This window comes from Astyanax mexicanus, chromosome 3 (assembly GCF_023375975.1).
Source record: "Astyanax mexicanus isolate ESR-SI-001 chromosome 3, AstMex3_surface, whole genome shotgun sequence".
Lineage (NCBI taxonomy): Eukaryota > Metazoa > Chordata > Actinopteri > Characiformes > Acestrorhamphidae > Astyanax > Astyanax mexicanus.
Genome location: NC_064410.1, coordinates 63,704,704 through 63,722,816, shown reverse-complemented (window position 1 = coordinate 63,722,816; position 18,113 = coordinate 63,704,704). Strand labels below are relative to the sequence as shown.

The window sequence follows — 18,113 nt, the reverse complement described above, 5'->3', positions numbered from 1 at the left end:
GCGGTGGATCATTAACCGGCTGCAGAGTCACTCGGTCACGAGTTACAGATTAAAGAGTTAAATCTTTAACCATGAAGCCTCGAGACAGGAGATCTGCAGATTACACCAACCAGGCGTTCCTGCTCACCGTTCCTCTACCATGCGCTACCTACAGGACACGCCAGGGTTCAACCAACACACAACACCCAATCACACAATTTACCACCAGCCAGAACATTAAAACCACCTGACCAATACTGAGTATTTCCAACTTTCACCACAAAATCAGTTCTAAATCATTGAGTTAAGGGTTTTGAGTTTTGGTGCTGTGACCCGGATATCCTCCAGTTCACTGCTTTTCCTTCCTTGGAGCACAGCATTTGCATAGTGTGCCAAGTCCTGCTTAGAGACTGTGAAAAAAAAGATGGACGCCGTGTCGCCGTTCCCATTAATTCAATGGAAACAAAGCCAAAATCTTCGATCCTGAAACCCGAGTCTGTAGAGCGCAGTAGAGACCAGAGGAGGGAGAAAGACTGTGGAGAGACGCCTGCTCATTTAAATAACCCCGCCCCTGAGGGCTGCCTCGAGGTCACAGGCTGCAGAGCGGACCGGAGAGGGGCGGAGCTGACGGTCTGTTATTGGTCCCGCCCATAACCAGCCCTTTTACAATAACCACACCTTTTTTGAATAGAGCTGAATAACGTTTTAAAAAGCGAATTCTGTGGGGATATAAAAATTTAACAATATAAGCAGAGGTTAGTCTAGCTGCTGCATTTAAATAAAGGAGGTAGAATTACAGTATATTAGAAAAAAACGTGATTAAAAGTTGTTCTAATTTGCCTGTTTTGAAACCTATGGGGAGGGTGGGGTTACACGGCTTTCTAAAACCGAACAGCAGGGGGCGCCCGACCTGTGGTGGCTTCACTTTTGAGAGACGATGCTCTGTCCAGCTAAACACAGTCTATGGTCCTGCTGGACAGTGTTAATTTTGACAGATGATTTTGATTTAGTTTTAGTCTTAGTCTTTTGACTAAAATGTATAATAGTTTTAGTCACATTTTAGTCTTTTGGTCAATATTAGTTTTAGTCTAGTTTTAGTCGACAAAAATAAACAACATTTTAGTCTTACAGACTCTGTAATAAAATAAATAATAAAATATACCACTTTAAATAATACATTTTCCTGATTATTTCATTTATTCATTTATTCTATCTTTATCTTTGACAGTGTTGTGTAAACTAAGATTTTTCAAATTGATGTTTAATTTCATGATGTTTCTTAATATTAAACTCCTTAATTACGACAACTTTTAGACTCTTTGGCCGTTTTTCTGCGCTAAAACTGCGCACCCTCTCCGCTTTTAGACTCTTTGGCCCGTTTTTTTTGCTAGAAATGCGCACTCTCTCTGCTTTTAGACTCTTTGGCTCGTTTCTCTGCGCTAGAAATGTGCACTCTCTCCGCTTTTAGACTCTTTGGCTCGTTTCTCTGCGCTAGAAATGTGCACTCTCTCCGCTTTTAGACTCTTTGGCTCGTTTCTCTGCGCTAGAAATGCGCACCCTCTCCGCTTTTAGACTCTTTTGCCCCGTTTCTGACACCTAGCGTTCAATCTTTGAAACTCTCATTATATAAAACCTGCTTAACAGCGGGCCAACTTTCATTCTATTTCTAAAATACCTCGCGGACCGCTCCAAAAAAGGAAACGGGCCGTAAATGGCCCGCGGGCCGTAGTTTGGACACCCCTGCTCTAGAGCTCTGAGAGTAACTGCTGGACGTTTTTCACACCTTAATCTTACTTATTCTACTCTTCCACCTCCACGCTCTGCAGCTCCCACAGAACTGAGCAGCTAAATCATCTGGATCACAGAGCTGAAGTAGCTTCAGTATTCAGAGCTCGGAGAAACTCCACCACGTCACAACTTTCCACTGATTTTTCCAGAGTTTTCCAGCATTTACACCTCCTGTCCTCCTTCATTCTCAACTTAATAGCGGAAAACCTCTCCTGAGCTTCAGCCGGAGCTTTCACAGACTTTTCAGCCCAAATTCCTCCACCATCCTTAAAAGCAGAGCTAAAAATACTCCTCCAGAGCCGAGCGGGGAACCGGGCTAAACTTCCACGCTCTTAAAAACATCAATTAGTCAGACAGGAAACCTCCAGCTGAAGCTCTCTGAGGAAACGGCGGTGTCGCCGTGATCTCCAGCATATTATTTAGAGTCCCACTCGATAAGAACTCTGGATTTTGGCTGTTTTTAAGCTTTTTAAGACATGATAAAAGTAGTAACTTGCTCTTATAACCTACAACACTGTAACCGGGGCAGCCAACTTCGATGTACGGTATTTTTCGGACTGTAAGGTGCACCTAAAATCCTTTAATTTTCTCAAAAATCATCAGTGCACCTTATTATCCGATGTGTCTCATGTAAATGATTAATTCTACCAGTCAGGTATTAAGGAGCAGTAAAACCACCCTGCTGAAGTACAGAGTTATACAGGAGTTTCAGTTTTCCTGACGTTTCTCCAGCACCAAGGCTGGAGCAGTATTAGCATTACCACCTAAATACACTAAGCACTAGCTCATTTGTTGTTCAGAGTTGAGTATTATTGACCTGTAGCCTCCTGCTAACTCTGGCTAGCACTGCTGGAGCAGCATTAGCATTGCCTGCTAACCACGCTAAGCACTAGCTCTCTTTTGTCGTTCAGAGGTGAGTATATCGGACTGTAGTCTGTGAGTTTACCGTGTTAAAATAAGCTACGTGGTGAAAAAAAAACACCAGCTATTATCTTCCTGGCTTACCAGAACACTCAGGGTTTCTCAGGTGTAGCGCTGATGGGCCGCTAGCTGTTTGCCGCTAATGCTAATGCTCCAGCCTTAGAGCTGGAGAAACTTGGAAATCTAAGCGTACTGTAAATAAGCAGAAGTGCTTTACTCTCCCAAATAAAAAAGTATTTTTTTATTACAGTTTTATTTTCATTTTCAGCTTAGCTTTAGTTTAAGCTTTTTAAGATAAAATAAACGTACTAACTTGCTCTTATAGCCTACAACACTGTGACCGAGCAGTTAATCTTTAATATAAAACAGAAATACATGTATTTGTAGGTAAAGGTAGCCTTGTGTACACATTGGGAGTGAATACACACTGATGGTTGATCAGAGCTCCGGAATTTGGCTGTTTTGAAGCTTTTTAAGATGTAATAAAAGTAGTAACTTGCTCTTATAGCCTACAACACTGTGATTGGACAGTCACTTTTAAGGCAGGGATACATGAATACATAAGTGTATATTCAAAAATATTTGGGCAAAAATGGAAAAACAAAAAAAAAAACACTGAAAACGTGGCAAATGTCACGGGACACAGTAATTTTGAGTTTTAGCAAATTTCAGTCCAATATATCTATTGGGTCCAATGTTGGCACTAGTCTTTTATAGCATTTTTACTAATAATTTTTTTTGTTTTGAGATGTTTTAGTGTTAAATTGCCAAAAAGCAATCCACTTTATATTATACTCGATGATGCATGACCATCTTTAGTGGAAAATGTTTTTTGGATTAGAATTTCATATGCTGTTTTCATGTCTTTAATATTAATCTACACTGTAGAAATTCAATCAAATATAGAAATAAAGAAAAAAACGCTGAATGAGTAGGTGTTTGTAAACGTTGTATAAAATATGTAAATGTTGTAAATGTTGTAAAGTTTGTGTAAAGTAAAGGTTGGTTTAATTACAGATGTGGGCTGATGGTACAGTGTTGCTGTGTTAGCTTAGCGACCAGCTGTTTAACCACAGTAAACACTGAGGGGCGGGGAGTCCTCACTTCCTGTCGGTTTACCCGCAAAACTGTGTCACACCAGCATTCCTGCTCTCACACACACACACACACACACACACACACACACACTCTAACACTGCAGGGTAGAAACGCTGAGGGTTGGCAGGAAAATAAACACTTTATGCTTTGAAGCTGGAGGGGGCGGAGCTATGGCATAATGCGGGAAGGGCGTGTGCTCTGACTGGCCGAGGGAGTGAGGGACGTCCCCTCTGTATCCATGACATCAGTGTGTACACACACACACATACACACACACACACAAACACACAGGGAACTCTGGAACTCCAGGACAGTGTTGTGTTAATGTTTCTGAGGTACAATGGAATTCCAACCAGTCTCACTCACACACTCCGTCAACAACCTCACACACACACACACACACACACACAGACACACACACACACATTCTATGTTAATATGTTAATAATTGCTGTTTGCTGTTGTTTTTCTATTTTACTTGGATAAAAACACTCATACAGTGAGGAACAGCAGCAGGAGCTCCTCAGATAAAGTGCTGTTCTCATTTTTCGATCTAAAAAGCTCTATAAAAAACGCTTTTTAATTTCACTAAGTTCCATACAGTTCTTTCGGACGGGAAGAGCTTCATCATCCTATATTCTGACTTTATTTCTTCTCTGGACAGTAGAGACAGTAACTCCAACAAAAGCAGGATAAACCCTTAATACCCTTAATTTCACCTTAAAACTTAAAACTTGCGTCTCTTCCACCTTAACATATTTTTATCCACCTTTAAACACATTCTCATCCACTATAAAACATTTTTCTCTTCCACCTTAAAACTTCCACCCCTTCCACCTTAAAACCTATTTCACTTTCTATCTTTAAACTTATTTCTCTTCCACCTTAAAACTTGCATCTCTTCCACCTTAACATATTTTTATCCACCTTAAAACACATTCTCATCCACCATAAAACATTTTTCTCTTCCACCTTAAAACATAGTTCCCTTTTGTCTTTAAACTTTTGTCCCTTCCACCTTAAAACTTACGCCCCTTCCACCTTAAAACATATTTCACTTTCTATCTTTAATCTTATTTCTCTTCCACCTTAAAACTTATTCCCCTTGCACACTACAACATCTCTTCCACCTTAAAACATATTTCTCTTCCACCTTAAAACTTGCATCTCTTCCACCTTAACATATTTTTATCCACCTTTAAACACATTCTCTTCCACCTTAAAACTTATGTCCCTTCCACCTTAAAAGGCCCTTCCACCTTTCAGAAGAAACAATAGATAAGACATTGTGACCCAATACTTCTATAGATAAAAATGCAGTTTACATTTATAGGTTTTTCATCAGGTTAACGCTTAAAAAGTGTATTTTTACTCTCACTGAATCCTCGCTGCTTTATAAACTGGAAAATCACAGAATTCTGGGACAATTTTGGGCTTTATTACTGATTTCCCTCTTCATTAAAGATCTATTTGGGTCTGTTCTCCGTTCGGCTGCTTTTATTGCTCTGTAATGACTCCGGCGTGAAGAATGCGCTCACTGTTCGGTTATGAAACTAAATTATTTACGTTGTTTGTTCGCGAGAGCGCCGAGCAACACGAATATACGAACGGACCGTATTATAAACAAACACCCCCAAACTCTGAGCCTCCGTTTCCAAACTGTTCCTGTTATAAAAAAACTTCAGAGCAGAACAAAACAATCCAGAAATAATGTAAATACAGAGTAATTTAATATCCCCAACACGTCCAGCACTGCGGCGTAATGAGCTAAACGCTGTTTTATACAAACCTAAAGTACCACACATTAAAACACACAGTTTCTACTGGGATATAAAAGTGAAATAAAAAAAGTTCAGTGTTGTAAAATAGTTCCCAACGTTACACACATATATATATATATATATATATATATATATATATATATATATATATATATATATACACATATATAAATATACAAGGTGCTACAAAGAGTTCTTTCAGTGATGCCATAGACAAACTGCTGCAGTAATGGTTGAATCTTTAGAGTTCATCCAGAGTGACCATTGTTTTTTTTGGTCACCTCTTTAAGTATATATATATACATATATATATATATATATATATATATATATATATATATATATATATATATATATATATATATATAAATATATTTTAAACATATTTAAAAATAAATTATATATATATATATATATATATATATATATATATATATATATATATATATATATATAAATAAACACACACACATATATATTTAAAAATATATTTTTAGGCCATTTTTCAAAAATTTCGAATATATTGTTGTTAAGCGCTTTGAGTTTTCAGGAAAGGCGCTATATAAATAAAATATTATTATTATATTATTATATTTCCTTAACTCAATTCATATATACATATATACATTTTTTCTTCCATATATGTATAAATATTTATATATTTGTATAACCCAAAACGTAACCAAAGCAATTCTTTCCACTCGTAGAAAGTTCCCAACGCTACACTCTATATATACATATATAAATATACAAGGTGCTACAATAAGTTCATTCAGTGATGCCATAGACGAACTGCTGCAGTAATGGTTGAATCTTTACAGTTCATCCAGAGTGACCATTGTTTTTTTGGTCACCTCTAACAATAACACAACGCAACAGATTTGAACAGTAATGTTTTTTTTTCATTCTTAAGAAAAAGTTATACGAGTGTATAACGATCACATTAATGCACTTATTCAGCCACAAAAAAATAGTTAAAAAAAAAAAATATAAAAAAAGGATCAATTAATCACCTGTCAGCACTATTACCTAAACCTAAGCACCCAAAAATGAAAAAAAAGAAGAAAATACTAAAATATAGATTACAGATACAGATTTGATAGGGCCGTGCTAAAACAATATAATATATATATTTAAAAATATATATATAAATATCCACATATATTCATTGGCTACATTCAATTTCAACTTTGGCATATGCATATTAATGTCAAATGCACTTTTTATATATAAATATAAACATATATTTTTAGGCCATTTTTCAAACATATGTCCTCAACTCAATTTATATATACATATATAAATGTTTTCCTCCATATATATATTTGTATAACCCAAAACGTAACCAAAGCAATTCTTTCCACTTCAGCAGTTTAATTTCTGTTTTAAGCAAAAGACAGAAGCTCCGCCCCCGGTCCGATCCAGAGCGAGACGCCTGGTATCATGACCCGCTGACCCCGCGGGTCAGAGAGACGGGCAAGCAAAGGCAGAATAAAGAGAGAGAGAGAGGAACGAGGGAGGGAAAAGCTGCTTACCTTTCAGGTTTTTGGGATGGTTCTGTTTGGTCCGCGGCATTTTCTGTTTTCTCTCCTCCGGCTCTCCTCACTCAGTGAAGCATCGTAGAGACGGACGCTGGCCGGAACGCCGAGGTTCCGGGAACGGAAAGAGCGATTCCTGGTACACGAGAAAAAAGAAAAAAAAGAGATAGAACAGTCTTAATAACAAACAGACAGAGGGAAAGAATTCCAAGAAATTTAAGCACTACTCTTAAAAATAATGTGTACTTAAAAGTAAAAGTAAAAGATTCATCTGGGTCACTATAATACACCTAAACTACGTTTACACCTGTCTTAAAGAGAATTGAATAATATTTTAATAATATTTTTAAAAATAAAAAAAAAATAATAATAATATTTTTATTGTATATAAAGCTGTGGCATGATAATCACAATATAGCAAAGTAACAAATCAAACTGTGTTTAAAATAAAAGTAGCGCAGTGCACACTGTACTTGTCCGTATTACGCACTTGACCATGTGCATTATATGAGCCTTATAACTGTTTTTTTGTACATAGACTATAACCTCAATATCAAAAAAATTATTTTGTTCAGAATGCCTGAATGACTTTCTTCTAATGAAATATAATTAAACATGGTTTAAGAATATAAAAAAACTTTCTAGTAGCCTAATTTGCTACGTATGTATAGGTTTATGTTTGAGTAAAATGAACATTGTTGTTTTATTCTATAAACTACAGACAACATTTCTCCCAAATTACAAATAAAAATATTCTCATTTAGAGCATTTATTTACAGAAAATGAGAAATGACTGAAATAACAAAAAAGATGCAGAGCTTTCAGACCTCAAATAATACAAAGAAAAGAGAATAATTATTGCTTTTTTATTTTTTGGTTGCAAATTACGAAAAAATGTATCGTTTGCGTATCTGTATCGAAAAATTTAAAACGACCAAACCCTGGTAACGGTATATCATGCTAGTGTAACAATGTAACACCAGCCTGTAACAACGTATCAAACTTGTGGAACACTGTATCAGGGTTTTTGCTCCATTTTAAAAGTCAAATTTAATGCTTTTAATAACTTTTTAAGGCCACAATAAAAATAATTTAAGGCCCAAAAATGTAGTCCTAATTTAGCGAGTAGAAAATAATGTACTGTATTGGAAATCAAAGGGTAACATTTCCCATTTGTTATCATTTTTTTTTTCTTAAATTTTGTTCCATTTTGACGTAGAACATGTTAGCATGTTAGCTAGCTTGCAACTAATGTTAGCTAGTCCTAACCCTAGTTCTTGCCTGTTAATGTAGCTAACTTGTCGCTAACATTTGTATGTTAGCTAGTTCGCTGCTAATGTTAGTACGCTCCTTAATACTCTCCCTAGTAACATTAGCTAGCTTGCAGCTAATGTTAGCTAGCTCTAACCCTAGTTCTCGCCCGTTAATGTAGCTAACTTGTCGCTAACATTTGTATGTTAGCTAGCTCGCTGCTAATGTTAGTACGCTCCTTAATACTCTCCCTAGTAACATTAGCTAGCTTGCAGCTAATGTTAGCTAGCTCTAACCCTAGTTCTCGCCCATTAATGTAGCTAACTTGTCTCTAACATTCGTATGTTAGATAGCTCACTGCTAATGTTAACTCTGCTAACCTTAGTACTCTCCCTAGTAACATTAACTAGCTTGCAGCTAATGTTAGCTAGCTCTCTCCTAACCCTTGTTCTCACCCCGTTAATGTAGCTAACTTTTCGCTAACATTCGTATGTTAGATAGCTCGCTGCTAATGTTAACTCCGCTAAACTTAGTTCTCTCCTTAGTAACATTAGCTAGCTTGCAGCTAATGTTAGCTAACTCTAACCCTAGTTCTCGCCCCATTAATGTAGCTAACTTGTTGCTAACATTTGTATGTTAGCTAGCTCGCTGCTAATGTTAGTACTCTCCTTAGTACCCCCCCAGTAACATTAGCTCATTAGCTAGCTTGCAGCTAATGTTAGCTAGCTCTCCACTAACCCTTGTTCTCTCCCCATTAATGTAGCTAACTTGTCGCTAACATTTGTATGTTAGCTAGCTCGCTGCTAATGTTAACTCCGCTAACCTTAGTTCTCCCCCTAGTAACATTAGCTAGCTTGCAGCTAATGTTAGCTAGCTCTTATCCTAGTTCTTGACCCGTTAATGTAGCTAACTTGTCGCTAATATTGTATGTTAGCTAGCTCACTGCTAATGTTAGTACTCTCCTTAGTACTCCCCCAGTAACATTAGCTCATTAGCTAGCTTGCAGCCATAGTTAGCTAGCTCTCCACTAAACTTAGTTCTCTTCCCAGTAACATAAGCTAGCTTACCGCTAATGTTAGCTAGGTCTACGCCTACCTTATTACTCTCCCCAGTAACTTGACGCTCATGTAAATATGTGCTTTCCCACCGGAATTAAAAAACCTACGATAAAAAATACCTACAATACCTTAAAACCTTAATTATCCAAAATTTAATTTAAGACTTTTTAAGGACCTGTGTATCAACCTAGAGTAACATTGTATGTAACTAACTAACCACTGTAACAGTGTTTCAATGCCCTGGAACACTGAACCAAGCTTTTGTAACAGTGTATCAAGCCAGTGTAACAATGTAGCAAACATTATAACAGTGTTTTAAGCCATTGGAACAGTGTATATACTGTCTGCAACAATGAAGCAACACCCTGTAACAATGTTTCAACCCAGAGTAACAGTGTATCAAGCTAGTGTAACAGTGTATCAACCCAGTGTAACAGTGTATCAAGATAATGTAACAATGTAGCAACCCAGAGTAACAGTGTATCAATCTAGTGTAACAATGTAGCAACCCAGAGTAACAGTGTATCAAGCTAGTGTAACAATGTAGCAACCCAGAGTAACAGTGTATCAATCTAGTGTAACAATGTAGCAACCCAGAGTAACAGTGTATCAATCTAGTGTAACAATGTAGCAACCCAGAGTAACAGTGTATCAAGCTAGTGTAACAATGTAGCAACCCAGAGTAACAGTGTATCAATCTAGTGTAACAATGTAGCAACCCAGAGTAACAGTGTATCAATCTAGTGTAACAATGTAGCAACCCAGAGTAACAGTGTATCAAGCTAGTGTAACAATGTAGCAACCCAGAGTAACAGTGTATCAAGCTAGTGTAACAATGTAGCAACCCAGAGTAACAGTGTATCAAGCTAGTGTAACAATGTAGCAACCCAGAGTAACAGTGTATCAAGCTAGTGTAACAGTGTATCAACCCAGTGTAACAGTGTATCAAGCTAGTGTAACAGTGTATCAACCCAGTGTAACAGTGTATCAAGATAATGTAACAATGTAGCAACCCAGAGTAACAGTGTATCAAGCAGGAGCAACAATGTAGCAACCCAGAGTAACAGTGTATCGAGCTAGTGTAACAATGTAGCAACCCAGAGTAACAGCGTATTGAGCTAGTGTAACAGTATCAACCCAGTGTAACAGTGTATCAAGATAATGTAACAATGTAGCAACCCAGAGTAACAGTGTATCGAGCTAGTGTAACAATGTAGCAACCCAGAGTAACAGTGTATCGAGCTAATGTAACAACGTAGCAACCCAGAGTAACAGTGTATCAATCTAGTGTAACAATGTAGCAACCCAGAGTAACAGTGTATCAAGCTAGTGTAACAATGTAGCAACCCAGAGTAACAGTGTATCAAGCAGGAGCAACAATGTAGCAACCCAGAGTAACAGTGTATCGAGCTAGTGTAACAATGTAGCAACCCAGAGTAACAGTGTATCAAGCTAGTGTAACAATGTAGCAACCCAGAGTAACAGCGTATTGAGCTAGTGTAACAGTGTATCAACCCAGTGTAACAGTGTATCAAGATAATGTAACAATGTAGCAACCCAGAGTAACAGTGTATCGAGCTAGTGTAACAATGTAGCAACCCAGAGTAACAGTGTATTGAGCTAGTGTAACAGTGTATCAACCCAGTGTAACAGTGTATCAAGATAATGTAACAATGTAGCAACCCAGAGTAACAGTGTATCAAGCAGGAGCAACAATGTAGCAACCCAGTGTAACAGTGTATCAAGATAATGTAACAATGTAGCAACCCAGAGTAACAGTGTATCAATCTAGTGTAACAATGTAGCAACCCAGAGTAACAGCGTATTGAGCTAGTGTAACAATGGAGCAAACCTTACAACAGTGTTTCAAGGTACCGTATCAGTATCAAATTTGTTTTTTTTTTTTGCGATACCCAGCCCTAAACACCACCACCATGCTAATCAGTGCTAATCACTGCAGTGCTGAGAATAACCACCCACAACCCAAATAATAATAATAATAATATTAATAAGGTAAAAGGAGGAGGGTAATAATAAAATATACAGTGAAACACATACAGAACTACAGTCTGTAATTATTATATATAACTACAGTGTAAAATATATACAATCAGTGGAGCTATGTGTATATACAATAAAATGTTTGGCTTTGTTTTTGGAGCTGCATGTTTGGTGCACATCTATTGCCTTATCTACAAGCAGAGAAAAGGAGAGCTCGAGAGAAAGAAAAGCAAAAGAATGAGAGGGAGCGCGAGAGGGGGGCTCACTGCTGCTGCTCGCCCACCGCCTCGCCCAAAAAACGCCATCCTGCACCACGCAGCCTCCTCTACACATATTACATAATACTGTAGTTACTATGAGTGCACGGGGCATGTGCAATGCTACAGCAATGACGTCACCCTCCTGCACCCCTCACACACGTAAATACAGGGATGCACGAGCATGCTCCTGTGCATGCTCCTGTGCATGCATGCACGTTTTGCATAGGCTACAGCTTGTGCATGTCAGCTGTACGATTAGCTGGCTAGATCACACAGCTAGCATGCACACTAGCATGCATGCACGCTGCGCTGCTGCTGATACTGCTGCTGCTAGGAGGCACCACATGTGCACGCAACCTCAAAAGGTTAGACACACTCTAGTACATAAAATTATAAATAAATGTGTGCATCAACCCCCACAAACAACGCAGCGTTATCAAACTCCTATAACAAATAAGATAAGAAAATCTGTTATAAATCTTCACTGTGGGGAAACTGGGGAAAATACAATGTAACGAGTTACCCCTGTGGTTTATTAATTACCTGTAACAGTTTATCAACCCCCTGGACAAATGTAGCAAACTACTGTAACAGTGTAATCCAGTGTATGTGAGCATCAGTGTATGTAGCAAACCAGAGTAACAGTGTATCAATTGTCTGCAAAAAAATAGAGCAAACCCAGGAACACTGTATCAAGCCCTGATAACAGTGTATCAACTTAGTGAAACAAAGTAGCAACCCCCTGTAACAGTTTTACACTAGCTCGATATACTGTTACCAGGGCTTGGTACAATTTAGCACTATCTGTAACAGTGTTTCAAGTTCTGGAAACAGTGTATCAAGCTAGTGTAACAACGTAGCAAACCCTGTAACAGTGTTTCAACCCAGAATAACTGTGTATCAAGCCCTGGTAACAGTATATCGACTAGTGTAACAATGTAGCAACTGCATGAGACAATGCATTAAACTTTATCAACCTAGAGTAACAGTGTTTCAAGCCCTATGAACCAGGCATGTAGCTAGCAAGCCACTGTAACAGTGTAGAAATGCCCTGGTAACAGTGTATCAAGCTAGTGTAACAATTTAGCAACCCATATAACAATGTTTTAAGCCATGGGGACAGTGTATCTGCCATCTGCAACAATGTAGCAAACCCCTGTAACAGTTTTTCAACCAAAAGTTACAGTGTATTGAGCTTCTGTGCATCGAGCCATGGTAAGTGTATCAACCACCTGTAAGAGTGTATCATGCATCTGCAACAATGTATAAACCCCCATAACACTGTAGCAAATGCCTTTAACAATGTATAAAGCTCATAGAATACCGTAGCAACCCAGAGTAACAGTGTACAAAGCATCTGCAACAATGTAGCAAACCCTGTAACAGTTTATCAAGCTAGTGTAACAATGTAGCAACCTCTGTAAAAGTGTGCCATGCCCCTGCACTAATATAGAGTTTCAGCAACAGTGTTTCAACCCAGAGTAATAGAGCATCGAGCTAGTGTAACAATGTAGCAACCCCTGTAACAGTGCATCAGCCCCTGCAACAATGTTTCCACCCCTGTAACAGTGTAGCATGACCCTGCAACAACATTTCAAGCTACTGCAACAGTGTTCCAACCCCCTGTAGCACTGTATCAAACCCTGCTGACAGTGTAGCGAGCTAATGTAACAATATAGCAACCCCTGTAACAGTGTATCAAGCCCATGAAACACAGTAGCAACTCAGAGCAACAACGTGCCATGCTCCTGCAACAGTGTTTCCACTGGAGCACTATATTAAGCCATGCTAAAAGTGTACTGAGCAAGTGAAACAATGTAGCAACCCCTTCTAACAATGTACCATGCGTCTGCAACAACATATCAAGCTACTGCAACATTGTTTCAACCCCCTGGAGCACTTTATCAGGCCCTGCTATCGGTTTATTGGTTGCTTTAATTTAACAATGTAGCAACTCCTGTAACAGTGTATCAAGCTCACTGTAGCAACCCAGAGTAACAGTGTACACTGCCCCTGCAACAATGTTTCCACGCACTGAAGCACTGTATCAAGCCCTGCTAACAGTGTCCTGAGCTAGTGCAACAGTGTAGCAACTGCCTGTAACAATGTATCAAGCTCATGAAACACTGTAGCAACCCAGAGTAACAATGCACCAGTGTACACTCCCCCCTGCAACAATGTTTCCACCCACTGGAGCACTGTATCAAGCCCTGCTAACAGTGTAACGAGCTAGTGTAACAATGTAGCAAACCCTGTAACAGTTTATTTATCTAATTTAATAATGTAGCAAACCCTGTAACAGTTTATTGATCTAATTTAATAATGTAGCAAACCCTGTAACAGTTTATTTATCTAATTTAACAATGTAGCAACCCCTGTAACAGTTTATTGATCTAATTTAACAATGTAGCAACCCCCTGTAACAGTTTATTGATCTAATTTAACAATGTAGCAACCCCCTGTAACAGTTTATTGATCTAATTTAACAATGTAACAACCCCCTGTAACAGTTTATTGATCTAATTTAACAATGTAGCAACCCCCTGTAACAGTTTATTGATCTAATTTAACAATGTAGCAACCCCCTGTAACAGTTTATTGATCTAATTTAACAATGTAGCAACCCCCTGTAACAGTTTATTGATCTAATTTAACAATGTAGCAAACCCTGTAACAGTTTATTGATCTAATTTAACAATGTAGCAACCCCTGTAACAGTTTATTGATCTAATTTAACAATGTAGCAAACCCTGTAACAGTGCATCAAGCCCATGGAACACTGTAGCCACCCAGAGTAACAGTGTCCCAGTGTACACTCCCCCCTGCAACAATGTTTCCACCCACTGGAGCACTGTATCAAGCCCTGCTAACAGTGTAACGAGCTAGTGCAACAACGTAGCAACCCCCTGTAACAGTGTCTCGCGCTACTGCAACAGTGTAAACGTTCTGAGTGAACATACATGCAGACAGAAAGGCATGACCGGGTGGAGCAGCGGCGGCGGTAGAGGAGGAGGAGGAGGAGGAGGAGGTGGTGGAGGGAGGAGCCGGGAAAACCCCTGCGAGTCCTCCGCAACAGGACGCCGAAAACACGCTTCCTCCCTACCGACCAAAACCACGTATAAACGCCGTCCGCGCGCTGCGTTCCGCGTTAATCACGAGCTTAGCTTACCTATCTATCTACCGTCATCAGGGTGTCTTCTTCAACAGCTCGCGAGCTCTGCTGCAGGCTTGATAAACATTACACACACACACACACAGAGCACATTAACATGCTGCAGACGTCTACTCCAAAACAGAGGAAACGGAGGCGTTCCGGTGAGCCACAAAACACGGCCCGGGTTCGGGAGCGCGCGCCAGCCCTCACCTGGCCACCGCCGAACCCCCCGGAGCGCGGTACCGGGAAAACGTTAAGCGCGCGTTAATAACGTAAAACAAACACTGCGCGTTTTCAACGGCGGAGCGGGCGCACAAACACACACGAGCCGCCGCCGCCAGCACCACGAACCACGGGCGGCGCGTTACGTCACTCTAGCGTACTAACAAGCTCGCGGTTTACCTGTTTACCTGTGTGCGTGCTCGCAGGCGCCAGGTGCGTACAGGTGCCCGCGCGCGCTGAGGGAACACGTACCTGTATCATAAACACATCCAGCGCAGGGAAGCTCTGTTTTTTTTTTTTTACCCTCGCTCACTTTCTATTGCAGGAAACCGACAGGCCCTCTGACGTCAGCGGGGGTCCCGTCTCCGCCCCCTGACCGGGGGAAGCGACCGCGGGGGGGGCCCGCGACGGCCGACAACACCGACAGCATTACATTAACCCCAAACAGATAAAACACATCCTTCAATCAACGCAAATGTTATAAAACTGAAGTAAAACAGAACTGTAATTAATAATAATAATAATAATAATAATAATATATAAAACAAAGATGTACCAAAGATGGTAATATAATAATTTAATAATGCTAATCTTGCGATAAAATATTGCAAAAATAACTATAGTGATAAAAAATGGTAACAATTAATAAGGCTAATCTAACAATAAAAAAATGGTAAACTAACGATAAAATAATGCTGATCTTGCGATAAAATAATGCAAAAATAATGCTAATCCAAAAATATGTATTTTTTTTATAAAAATAAAATAATTATAATATAACAATAAAAAACAGTAATCTAATGATATAAAACGGTAATTATATGATAAAAACTGATAATCAAACAATAAATCAATAAAATAATAATAATGAAATAACACTAATCTAATAATAAAAAACAGTGATCTAAGGATAAAATAACACTATTCTAACAATAAAATAGCGGTGAAAAAACTAATCTAGTGATAAAATAATGATAAAGTAATGCAAATCTAATAATAATATAAGGTTAGTCTAACAATAAAAAACAATCTAAAAATTTAATAGAACATTTATAAAACAGACATAGAACAGGACATTTATTTGTATTTATTTTTTTTTTAATGTTGGTATTTAGATTTTTTGGAAAGATAAGTTGCAACATATTTTTAATAAAGCTGATTACACCGTAGAGATAAAATGTACATATTTAATTTATTATTTCAACTAACTAGACTGTCTTGACTGTCTCTAACTTTAGTTTAAATGGCATTTTGCCAAATCATCACTATTAAAGACTGCACTAAAAAGGTGTAGTTATAGAGCTGCTCTTGTTTACAGTGTCTGCTCTGTACAGTCTGTGTTACAGTCAGTAAATAAATTAATAATAATAAAATAAATCTACAGCGCTGATTACAGTACAGTGGATTAACCGCCGCTGTGTGTGTGTGTCTGTGCGTGTCGCTGCGCGCGGTTCCCCCTCGGTGGACCCCTCTCCGCATACTTTAGGGCTGACGGTTTTCCCGGAGGTTCCTCGTTGTCAGGTCACGTTGTGCCCCTCGGCTCGCGCTGGGCTTTCCCTCACAGACCCGCTGAACAATGGCGAACAGCGGCGGCCCGCGCGGAGCCCAGCCCGGGGAGAGGAGCGCCCAGCCCGGGGAGAGCGGCCGGAGAGCGGCGGGGCTGCTGGAGCACACTGCCCGGAATATAACGATAAAATAACGATAATCTAACGATAAAATAACGCTAATTACAACGTAAAATAACGAAAAAAAATTACAATGATCCAACGATAAAATAACAACAAAAAAATAATAAAAGAATACTAAAATAACTATAAAATAACGATAATCTAACAATAAAATAACAATAATATAACCATGAAATAATGATAATATAACAATAAAATAAAGATAATATAACGATAAAATAGCGATAAAATAGCGATAATCTAATGATAAAATTACGATAAAATAACACTAATTATAACAGTGAAATAACGAAAGAAAAAAATTACGATGATCCGACTATAAAATAACGATAATCTAACAATAAAATAATGATAAAATTATGATAAAATAACAATAAAATAATGATAATCTAAGAGTAAAATAACAATAATATAACCATGAAATAACGATAAAATAACGATAATATGACGATAAAATAACTTTAAAATAAAGATTATATAACGCTAAAATAAAGATATATAACACTAAAATAACTGTAAAATAACACTAAAACAATAAAATAACACTAAAATAACATTTAAATAACGATAAAATAGCATTTAAATATCATTAAAATAGCAACAAAATAACACTAAAGTAACGATAAAATAACATTAAATTAAGGATAAAATAACACTAAAATAACTATTATCACTATTATAACCTAATAATCAATATTGCCTATTAGGATTTTAAGGTTCTTAATTAAGTAAATCCTACTGACATAAATGATGTTGAAAAAATGTTGACTTTGTTTAAAATAATTTAGTTTAATTCATATTTTTTATATATTACAATTCCAATATATCACAGCTTAATCTAGATTTGAGCTAAACTGATGATTCACACTTTCCTCTACGACAGGGGTGTCCAAACTACGGCCCGCGGGCCATTTGCGGCCAACAATTTCCCAACACTGACACTTTGACCCTTACTCTAGAAAGGGGCTCTACACTGCAGCCAATCAGAAGCTTGCATTAAAGCCGAGCCCCTATATCTATATATAAGTCTATATAGATATAACACAGTTAGTCCACTGTGTTTTATTATCAAGTCTAAAGTCAGTGCAGTTTTGTTTTCCCACAAAATCTTACAGCACTTCATATCTTACAGCTTCCCTCTGCTGAAAACAACTTTTATGGAGATGCAGATTTCATTTTCCAGCAGGACTTGGCACACTGCCCACACTGCTCCAAAAGTACCAACTGGTCTTTATTATATAATATTCTAATTTTCAGATTTTTTGAACAATAAAATAAATAAACGTTTAAAATAGATCACTCTGTGTTAAATACATCTATATAATATATAGGTTTCACATTTTCAACTGAATTGCTGAAATAAAGTAACTTTTC

The 18,113-nt window shown here is 38.0% G+C and overlaps 1 protein-coding gene across 4 annotated transcripts in view; it reads right to left on the bottom strand.

Annotated features, from left to right (window-relative positions):
- Window positions 1–15,384, bottom strand: part of hivep1 (HIVEP zinc finger 1) — a 105,621-nt gene extending 90,237 nt beyond the window's left edge. The window contains exons 1-2 of one of the 4 annotated variants that reach the window (XM_049475547.1): window positions 15,304–15,384; window positions 7,103–7,241 (exon numbers count right to left, since the gene is read on the bottom strand). In XM_049475547.1, the coding sequence (XP_049331504.1) occupies window positions 7,103–7,142 (40 nt within the window). In that variant the 5' untranslated portion in view covers window positions 7,143–7,241; window positions 15,304–15,384. Of the gene's footprint in view, window positions 1–7,102; window positions 7,242–14,844; window positions 15,028–15,239 lie in introns of those variants that run through there. The other 3 variants (XM_049475546.1, XM_022665326.2, XM_049475548.1) reach the window with 3 other exon arrangements.
- Window positions 15,385–18,113: the final 2,729 nt, after the last annotated feature.